This window comes from Furipterus horrens, unplaced genomic scaffold (genome assembly GCF_987537825.1).
Source record: "Furipterus horrens unplaced genomic scaffold, mFurHor1.1.pri manual_scaffold_15, whole genome shotgun sequence".
Classification (NCBI taxonomy): domain Eukaryota; kingdom Metazoa; phylum Chordata; class Mammalia; order Chiroptera; family Furipteridae; genus Furipterus; species Furipterus horrens.
In genome coordinates, this window is record NW_028327185.1 from 2149305 (window position 1) to 2159570 (window position 10266).

General features: G+C 54.8%; 1 protein-coding gene across 1 annotated transcript; it reads right to left on the minus strand.

The window, feature by feature from the left end:
* Positions 1-3492: 3492 nt before the first annotated feature.
* On the minus strand, positions 3493-7969 carry CUNH1orf53 (chromosome unknown C1orf53 homolog). The gene is made up of 3 exons (XM_090263343.1): positions 7681-7969; positions 4819-4920; positions 3493-3614 (listed from the first exon to the last, which is right to left on the minus strand). The coding sequence occupies exons 1-3, from the start codon at positions 7942-7944 to the stop codon at positions 3543-3545; spliced, it is 438 nt and encodes a 145-aa protein (XP_090119469.1). The 5' UTR covers positions 7945-7969; the 3' UTR covers positions 3493-3542.
* Positions 7970-10266: the final 2297 nt, after the last annotated feature.

The following is a 10266-nucleotide window of genomic DNA, read 5'->3' on the forward strand; positions in this document are numbered from 1 at the left end:
TTCATCCAGGGCGCGGTGGCCTGGGGGCGCCGGCGTGGCTATGAGCCGCGGGCAATAACAACATGCGATGCGGGGCAAGTGGGACTGGGCAGGGGTGGACCCACCTCCTTGATGGGCTGCCAGCTCTGCTCTACAGTTTAGGGTTGGCAAGGGGTAGGGCAGGAGCCACAGAGCAAGCCCCCTGGCTTCCTTTTTCACCCCCAATCCGGAATGCACCTCGGAGCACCCGGACAGAGTGCTTGTCTCGATCCGACCCGAACACTTGGCTTTCCCAACCAGTCTCATCGGCCAACTAGTCCGCTAGTTCATCTTCTGAGGTCCCCATACCCCGACTTTCCCTTCCCATCCCGGCCTCCTTAGCTCTTTCTTTCCTGGATAACACCCTCCTCCACCCCCGCATCTCCGACGGTTCTTGCAGCCAGGGAGGGAATGAGCCTCCCAGATTCGGTTGCTATGGTCGCTGGCAAGGCCGTCGGATGGATGGATGGACCGCGACACCCACCCGAAAACACTTAGGTGCTCTTACTCATCCCTGTCCAAAGCAGCTCTGTCCTCTTTGGGGCGACGGACGATTTTAGGCATTCGGTAAATGCACACATCCTGCACACGCGCACGCACACAAGCGCGCGCTCCGAGCCGCACACGGCACGCTGTAGAATACACGTTACGGGCGGGAAGATGAAGTCGTCAGGAATTCCCCTAGAGCTGGGATTCCAGGTTTACCCGCTTTTACACCCAGAGCCTCGGGAAGGGACTCTGCAAGTCTGGTGGTTTGGGGTCTTGAGCTTAACCGTTAGTGGGGACACGGGTCTACCCAGCGTGGGGCGCTCCGGCAGGGTAGGGCGTCCAGAGGGCCTGGGTGGGTTGGGCATCCCAGGGGCCACCCAACCCCCAACTAAGAGCTGCGGGTCCTCCCACGGCCTTTTCTAGAAACTAGGCTGCCCACAGGGGCGCTTGGAGCACTGACACCCACACACACAGTTGAATATGCCTTCCCTCCCCTCCCCGCCTCCCCCAGCTGGGGGGATGGTTTGGGCAGAAGTACCTTTTAACTGCTGCCAGGAAGTGAAAAGATTGCACCGAGTTTTAAGTCCTCCACCCTGGGCGGGTGTCCGGTCCCCAGAGTCAAGCTTTTGCTCCAATGCAGAGAAGGCGGCATGGCTGGTGTGGGCACGGAGCGGGGACGGGTAGTTCAGGGGGCTTCTGGGCTAGCAGGGCCAGCGGGGTCTCAGTGCCCCCAGGAAGGCACCGCGCGAAGTGCCACCGCCTGGAGCCGAGCCCCAGCCCAGGCTCCCCCGCAGACTCATCTAAGCGCGGCGGGACCGTGCGTGCGGAGCAGACCTCGCAAGCCCAGTAGGGGAAGGGGAGCTGCAGTGGAACAAAGACCTATGCGGGGCCCAGGGGGCTCCCCTTCTTCTTGATGCCCCTCGTTTTCCAAACACACCTGGTTTGGGAGCCCATAGGTTCACTGCGGGAGGGAGGTGTTAATTTTTAAAAGCCTGGCTTGGGGGGGGGGGGGCGCTGCGTGTAAGCCACCTGCTGGAAGACCCAAGAGGGCAGCGCCGTTACCCAGGAGGGGAAGGGCCGCAGCGGCGGAATCCATCCCTGCCCTCCACCGCGTGAACCCCACAGCAAGACGCCCCCGTTTCCTTCAGGGTTTTCCGTGTTAGAAACAGTCTAGACATCGGTCGCCCGTGATTTACGGCGCCTGGCGGCAGGCGTCTCCAGGAACCTGGGAAGTGGAGCGGCCGAGCCGATTTAGACCGGGAGGGAAGTCCGCCCTTCTGGGCAGCCACATGTTTGGGTACACACGCCCGCCCAGTAAGGGACCTGGATGTCTGCGTTGCAGCGTGCGAACACAATACCGTGGACCCTCGCGCGGCCGGGCCGTTTATGGGGCCCTGATGTGTTCTCTGAGGGAGCCCCCCACCCCCCGCGCCACCCCTGTGGTGTGGTCCCCAAGCATCTCCCCAGAACCGCCCACCCCTGCCGTCACCACGCCGCCCTCTGCCCTGCTGCGCGGAAGGCTTGAGGTTCTGCCCGCAGGAGTCAAGGCGTCCCGCGCACGGGTGCTGCGTGGTGGGAGCCGGACTCCCAGCTTCTCGGGCTCTGCCCCCTGCAGGCAACGCTCTGGGAAAGAGCCTTCAGGAGGGAGGAGCCCCCGAGTTACCTCCATCTGCCAACGGGTTTTCTCAAACCCCCGTCTCAGGGAGGGGCTGCTTTTCAAAATGAATGTCCTTTTCCCGCTCTCTTGCCTCCATAAAGATGGTCTGTTTGGATTCTGTTTTTTTCTTTTTCCTTCCCCCTCTTGGGACTCTGAAGGAAGCGTCCCCCACACCCTGGAAAGAGTGCTCTTTGACCCGGGATGGAAAGGGCATTGGCTCCCAAGGGCCCACAGACCTTTCTGGAAGGAAAGCTGCTGGTCCCTGGCTCCTGTTCACTCCACAGCACCTCCGGGGTGGGAGGCACCAGCACCGGCAACCACTGGGGCATCCAAATGCCAAGTTTAGGAAACAATTTAGTATTTGACATGAAATGAACCACAGAAGTCACCATCAGTGGGAATACTAAAACCTTACTGGGCTTCTTTTCACTTATTTTCCAGTTTAGAAGACCTTTTCTTTTCAGCTGAACGTGAGAGAAGGCACCAAACCTTTTTGGTTCTTCAAGGTCTGTAAAACACTCGCTGGGGCCATAGGCAGAGACCAGGGCAGAGCCCTGGATGTTTGAGAACCTTTCAGATTCTGCTGGGGGAACGGGCTGAGGTGGAGCCAGCCCGGGGGCTAGGCCCTGGGCAGGAATCAGGGGTGGTGAGCCAAGGGCAGACCCCGGAGAGTTAAGACTGTCCCATGCGCCCCTGAGGCGGGTCGGATGGGGCCTGATGCCCAGGGTTACACAGCCGTGGCTGGAATGGGTATGAGAGAGACTCACCTGGGCAGTGCACAGGACACAGAGGAGCAGAGCGGGGGAGAGAGGAAAGAGCGGCTTATTCAGGGCCTCTGGAGAGGCCCGACCCCCACGTGAGAGCAATGTCAAGTTTTCATTGAGAGAACCTGTCCCAGAACGGCACTTCCCGGCCACGCAGGCGCTGAGCGATACTACGTTACGTCAGACTCCTCCTGGCTCAAGAAATACATAAAATGACGTATGTCTTTAAAGCCTCCCCTTGGCCAGCCATCCCCACTGGGGTGCTGACCCCAAGGAGAAACCAGGAGAGAGCAGAGGCTACAAGAAAACTCAAGGGGTACCAACGTCCCCCGATTGCCGCTACTTATTTAATGGAACGCTGACCGCTGTCTTCAATGTATGTGTCTGATCACAAGGGAGGGAGAAAGAAAGAAAGAAAGAAAAAGAACTATCAATGGGCCACTTTGGAACTACACCAACATTTGCTAGCTTTTTTCATTTTATTGATGTCCTTTAAATATATATACTTACGATTAACCCAGTACTCAGGCACTCAAGAGCAGAGAACACTTCTGGATTAGGGTGTCGATTTGTTAAATAAGGTTTAATTTGGGAGAACGGAGAGAAAATTTTTGTCAAACGTAAAAACAGGAATTGAATTGCTTCTTTTTAGCTGGATCTCTAACGTTGACTTGACCATAGGGGCACTGCAGAAGAAATAAAACAAGTTATTACTGCACTGCTTCGTGATCACCCTGGTGAGAAAACAGGGACCGCCACCCACGTGACAGAGATCATCTGATCCCCCAGGCCCTGCAGATTAAGAGGAGATTGATTACAACTTGGAGGAACACTGCTAATTAGGGCCCAAGAATCACTTCCTAAAAGCACCCTTCCAACTTGAAGATTTTGTTGTCAATAACTCACTCTTAGAAAATCCCCAAGTCGCCAATGTATGCAAGACTTACACACTTCATTAGAAACAGAAAACGGAGCAGGTGGGGACGTACGTAAACGCCAACGGCTTGATCTTCAGTGTCGGCGACAGTTAATACATGGGCTTAGTGTCTACACCTTAATTATAAAGTGGGTCAGTTGAACGGACTAATGCCTTCTCACTCTAAAACATACAGCCCAAGTGGTCTGGAGACAGAGGCTGTTATCTGCTCGTAATCTTACTTCTATAACAATTTACCTGACTAGTGCTTTTGAAAAGTCATAGTGGAGAACTCATTCCCATTTATTTTTTGCTTAAAATAGGGAAGGAGCAGTTCATCTGAATCACTGTCCATTTTAGGAACCAGACGATTTGGGGTAGCTAGTTTCATGGTTAAAAACAGAGTAGAAAAGCGCCACAGGAAGAATGAAAGGGAGGGGGAGAGAAAAAGGAGGAGGGAGGGGAGGGGGGAGGAGGAGAAAAGAGGAAGAAGAGAGAAGGAAGGAAGGAAGAGAGGGAGGGGAGAGAAAGCAACAAAGAAAGAAAATCATTATCCTTGAAAGGAAACTCACCTCTCAATGCTGGGTAAGTTTCTATTTATTCAGTTAATAATGAAGGGAAAAATGCTTTCTGGGATCTAGTTTGCAATATTCCAGCTCCCCTTTCCTGTCCTCTTTGCACTTACCTACTGAACATGACTTAAGGAAAACCCAGTGACAAGTTTCCTTGTGAGAAAGAGCTCTCACGGCATTTCAAGGACCTGTGGTCACCGTGAAACGTTACCAAATCCCATTAACTTTAAAGGTCCCGTGTTGGTCTTAAGGACTTCGTTGTTCTTGGCTAAAGGAGCTTGTAAAAAGTGCACTCCAGGCCCACTTAGCTTTTTTATTTGACTTGCTTTCCAAATAACAGGCATTTACAAAGTCACAGAAGCACCGTGGCCTATGAGCGGAAGGCGAGAACTTGCCACTTACGTGTCTGCAGGCGGAGCCACAGCACTGGCCCCTCCGCATGTGGGCGAGCTGCGTCAGCACCAGGTAGCCAGTGGCGGGATCCACGTAGCTCAGCTGGCCGGCCTGGGGAGAGTCCCGACATGAGACCGGTCATTCAGCTCAACGCTCCTCACCCTGGTTCTACCCACAAAACTCTGCCAAGTGTTCGTGACCCAATAGGAAACGTCGTCCAGCAGTCCCGGCGGCCCCTGCCACGACAGACCACGTGCACTCCGATGTCACGCGCAATCCGATTTCAGGTGGCAGGCCGGGGGATGCACAGTCTGAGAAAAGCAAGAAGCTGCTGGGAAACAAGAAGCCTCTAGGCCCAGGCACGCCGCCGCCGCCGCCGCGCAGGTAGTGTTCATTCAGCTCCTGGGTGACACGTTTAATAGCAGGTGAGCTCGACGACTGGAAGCGCCTGAGCGGCTGAAAATGAATTTCCCCTTGGAAGTCGTACTTGCAATTTCAGACTTAAAATACGCGGGAAATGATTTAAACGCACAGAAAAGGCGCCAATCGAAACCAGCAGTCTGTAGAAAGGTATTATCTCTGCCATTATTGGACACTTTTCTTTACCTCCGTGATGTGGGACTGCATTGGATATTTTACACTACGTTTCCTTTTTTTTTTTTTTAAGAATGTTGTTAGTTTGCTTTTTAAGCAAAAACTAGAGTATTGTTTTACCATGTGAACACTCACGGCTTTCATGGGTCTGACTCCGCCCTTCAGACGTAGAGGAAGCACCCTCTCTGTCCACTGAAACACGGTTCTCACAAGGGGCCCCTGCATGCGGTGTGAATGCGGAGCACGCCATTCGGCCTCTTCTCTGGGTTGCGGGCGATGCCCGTTAGCCTGGAGATGTTCCTGCTGGAGCGGCTTCTCCTGTTCTTCTCATAGACTGCTTTCACCACGCCCCACTCCGCACCGCGTGTGACGGCTTTTTCATTTGAACAGGCACGAAACTTACATTTCTGTGCATGCTACCAAGTACTTCTTCCGAGTGCCTTCCCCCAGCTGAATATTCCACTCTGGCTGAGGTTTTAACCAACATGCTCCATGAACAAAGCAGGAACAGAAGGGTAAAGAGAGTTCAAGTCTCAACCTCCCCTAGGGAAGCCCCGGAAGCCAGACCTGAGCAGCAGCGGTCGAGCAAGCAGGTCCCAAGGCCAGTGTTCGGGGCCTCCCGAATCCTCTGGGACCGCAGAAGCAGAGATCGGAAACCAGGAGGAGAACCCACTACCTGAGAAGGACCCACTGCCGAGACCTCATTTTATTTACAAAGCCCGTGTTTGAAGACTTAGAAGAAAAACAGGTAAACAAAAAACACTGGAGACTCTGCTAGCAGCCTCCTTTTCACGCCTTACAGCTTCTGGGTCTTGTGAGGGCCATTACCTGGCCCCCGGGAAGCCTGACAGATGGCCCCTGGCTTGCCGCACGGCCAGAAACTCGGAGCTTGTTGGCTGCCCACCCGAGCTTCCCCCGTCTTCCGTGCAGGAGCCTCGGGTACTGTCAGGTAATGGGGACAGCAGACACGACACAGTAACACTGACAGGCTGACAGGAGCGAGGTGCTCCGTGAGGCCGGTCCACCCAGGGAGGAAGGGAAAGGGGCAGGACACTGGGGCAGGGTGGGGGAGCTTCGATGTGTGGAAGGAGAAACACGAGCAGCTTGTTGCTGGGTTTATTGCGGCCTCGGGACAGCCCACGACAGTGCGGAAACCCTGAGTGACATAAAGCTTCTTCCCTGTCCCAGGCCCTTCCTCTGACAAGAATAACGCGTTTGTTCATATTTACCATATTTCTATGTGCAGCACGAGAGGAAGTTACACATTTTTACAAAAAGAGTCAAAGCAAGAGCAATCCAAAGCCCGCAGCCATGGCCCGGCGACTCCACGCTGGCAGGACGCTCAGGGCCTGCGGATCCCCAGGGTTGTCCTCGGCTCCCCGGGCTCGGGCGCGCCAGGTAACAGCCGTCCTGCCAAGACCTGGCCGCACGCGGCGTGTTAAACAGGTCATTATGGGACTCACTTGCTGTCTTGAGATAAAAAAAACCATGCGCATAAACATGCCACCTTTAAACTCAGGTCGTCTGCGGTGTCAGACAGCGCGAGGACAGACGCTGAGTTTCGGTATCGGTGCTAACAGGCAATGAATGGTCAGGTCCCCAAACAGCAGAAAACGCGGCTCAAGGTTGTCCAGGGAAAATGCCAACGCCCAGTGATAGCTCCCTTTGAAACTGTGCTCTTGAGAGTGGAAGGAAGGGACGAGAAAATGGTAGCAAAAATTAAAATAAGTTTATGTCTTATTTTTCATCATTAAAATCACTGGGCGGCAGGGTGTTTAGCGGATCGTGCAGAGAGATGCACTTTTTTTCCCTGTGGCTTCTCAGCTCCTCTACGTCCTCCATCAATCCCTTCACACCCGCCCCCCAACGCACACACACGCACAGACACACGCGCGCGCGCACACACACACACGATGATGGCTCCCACAAGGCCAGCGTTTAGCTCGTGCACCGATCGGAAACGAGTCACACTCATAGCCCAGGTCACACTAACGTTAACTCTCGGCCCAGAATCAGAAGCGGCCGGTTTTCAAGCGCAACGGGGTGGGAGGTGCGCGTGTGGTCAGGAGCCCGAGGCCGGACCCCACGGGGCCCCAGCTCCTCGCAATCCGCATGGGACGCGCAGGCGCAAGGACCCCAGGGTCCCGAGGGCCAGACAGGACGGGTTTCATTGCGCAGGCGCACGAGCTCCAACAGGGGGCGGAACGGTTGTTTTTTGGGGGGCGTCTCATCGCGCATGCGCACCAGCAGTGCGGCGGGACAGGGGCGGGGCCTCACCGCGCAGGCGGCCGCGTGCAGGTCCACGATCTGTCGCTCAGCCGCCGTTAGCTCTCGGCTCCCTTGTAGCCGCTCCGCCCCGGCAGGCCTGTCCTGCGAGCCGGGCCCGGCGCCGCCACGATCTGCCTCCGAAGCGAAGCAGAGGGTGACGCTGGGCGGCCGGTGGAAGCCTGCTGCGACCCAGAGGGGCTGTGGCGGCCCGGCAGCCGGACACCGGCCCCCGAGCGCCGCACCCACGAGCGCCGAGACGCGCCGGTGTCCCATGGCTGCCGCAGACCGAGCAGCCCCGCAGCCCCGCCCCGGCCTGGCCCTGGCCCCGCCTCCACGTGCACTCCAGCCCCGCCCCCTCCCGGCCCGCCCCGCCCCCCGCCCCGTCCGCCCCGCCCCTCGCCCCCGCCGAGCCCGCAGCCGCGGGAAGCCACACTGACCGGCGCGCGAGGGACAACGCGCATCGCCTGCCTCGGGCCTGAATTCTCGGTCTTCCGTCGTTTTCCTGGGATGGAACATGCACATCGGGCGTCATCGCCCCAACCGTCCGTGCTGAGAGCAGCCGAGGTTTGCTGGTGTCCAGACAGGGCCGGGACGCAAAGGTGACAGGTGCGCGGGACCACGTGGGAGGCCGCCCCGCCTGAAATGAGGACCCGGAGTGCAGTCCAAGGCTGGAAGGAGGGGGATTCCCGTCCTAAAGAGGAGGGCTATCCTGACACCCTCGCAAATCGAATTGAGGAAATGAGCAGAGGCCTGGGAGTTAGCATGAAATTAACACCCCCCCCCCCAAGTCCTCGGCCTGGGTTTCAGGAACAGGGGGGTGAAGAGCAGCCCTTTGGTAGGGGGCTGGTTTTCCAGAACCAGGGACAAGGCCAGACTTTTGACCAGCACCACCCCTCGGTGGGCGTCTGCGTGTAGGCATTGTGGACCCTGTCGTCACGTTTGGAGTTTCCTAGTAGGTCCTGATGGGAAGGAATAGTGCTGTTGTGCCGTTATCAATCCCAGAGTGAATTAATACACTGGAATCCTGTTTTGCAAATCTGTTTCCTTTGCGTTGGCCTAACAAGTTACCAGCATCCAGGGACTGCTCAGCCATCTGAGAAGGTGAAGGAGGGGCCCCAGGGGGAGCGATGGAAAAGTGGTACCAAACTTGAGATCAGCCAGAGCGAGAAGCTGCGGTTAGAGAAGGGAATTCACCACAAATCAGGGGTGCGTGTGTTGCCAAACCAGATTCTCCAATAAAGGAAACGAGTCTGGAAGTTCAGGTGGAGTGCACCGCTTTTAACACTGAGTATGAGAGCCTGTTGATAGATCGTGAAATTCATTCAAAGGGCGGGGACAGCGTTTTACAGAAGTGTAACAGGCTAGACCAGGTTCACATAGAAAATAAAGTCCTCTTATCTAGGAGGAGTATTTTTTAGTGAAACATATCGGTGGGTGTGATTGTAAAGGGGTCGAGCAAAGGAGACCTTTGTGGTAACAGAACGGGGCTGCATTATGGTCATGAAGGCTACACAGGTCTACACGTGGGATCATGTACTCAGACGTGGAACACACACATGTTATTCCAATGTGAGCTCCTGGTGTGGATGTTGTACCATAAGCGTGTAAGATGTAACCGCTGGGGACACTGGGTGAAGGGATCTCTCTGTCCCATCCTTGCAACTTCCTGTGAATCTGGAATTATTTTCAATTTAAAAAAGTAATTAAAAAGAGGTAAAAATACTTTTCAGATCACTTGATAAGACAGATCGCTGAATTAACCAGAACCTCCCTCTGTCTCCTCCATCTTCAGATTTAAAAATCTGAAGGCCGTTGGGCATTTAGGCTGAGAAAGCCGTTTTGTACTATTCACACGGTACCTGGGTGTGCATTCTTATACTACCTACCTGTCAAATATGATCAAAGCTGGCAATCTGTAGAATTAAGGGTTGATGAAGTATGTTGGTACCAATAATTTCCAGACATTTGATAATTATGGTATCATTTAGACATTGAAAAGATTATCCCCTTTACTTTTATCGTCATACTCTAGAGAAGGTATCATTTCACGAGTAACTTTCACTCATTGCGTCCTAGTTTCAAAGAGCTCCCGCAGGCTGGACTCCTGCCATATTCTGCCCAGCACGTAATCATTCCCTCTCATTCTCTGCATTTCCAGGAGACAAAAGCACATGAAAGTCGGGGCACCATGTTCCACCTCAGAATGGCAGATGAAGTCCTCACGTTATTCACCACATTTACATCTAGATGAGCTCTGGAAGGTGGTTTTGGGCCACACGGCTGCATGTAACGTGGTATTGGGTGTATAGTGTAATCCCTCCCATCCTGTGAGATGCTCATGTTGCTGTTGAACATGCTGGTTATGTTGGAAGGGGGAAGAGGAGAGGACTTCACAGAGAGGCGCTTCCTTAGGTTTCACGTACATTCATTTTTAAGTAGTCACATTAGGCAGGCCTCTCTAGGTGGCAAGGGGACTTGTGCATGTGACCATGAAGTCTGACTCGATTGGGAGCCCCAGGTAGGACCAGGGCTCAGTCTCCAATTTTCGGCCCTGCTTTCCCAGCATGAACTCCGTTTCCAGCAGCTCCTTCGCTT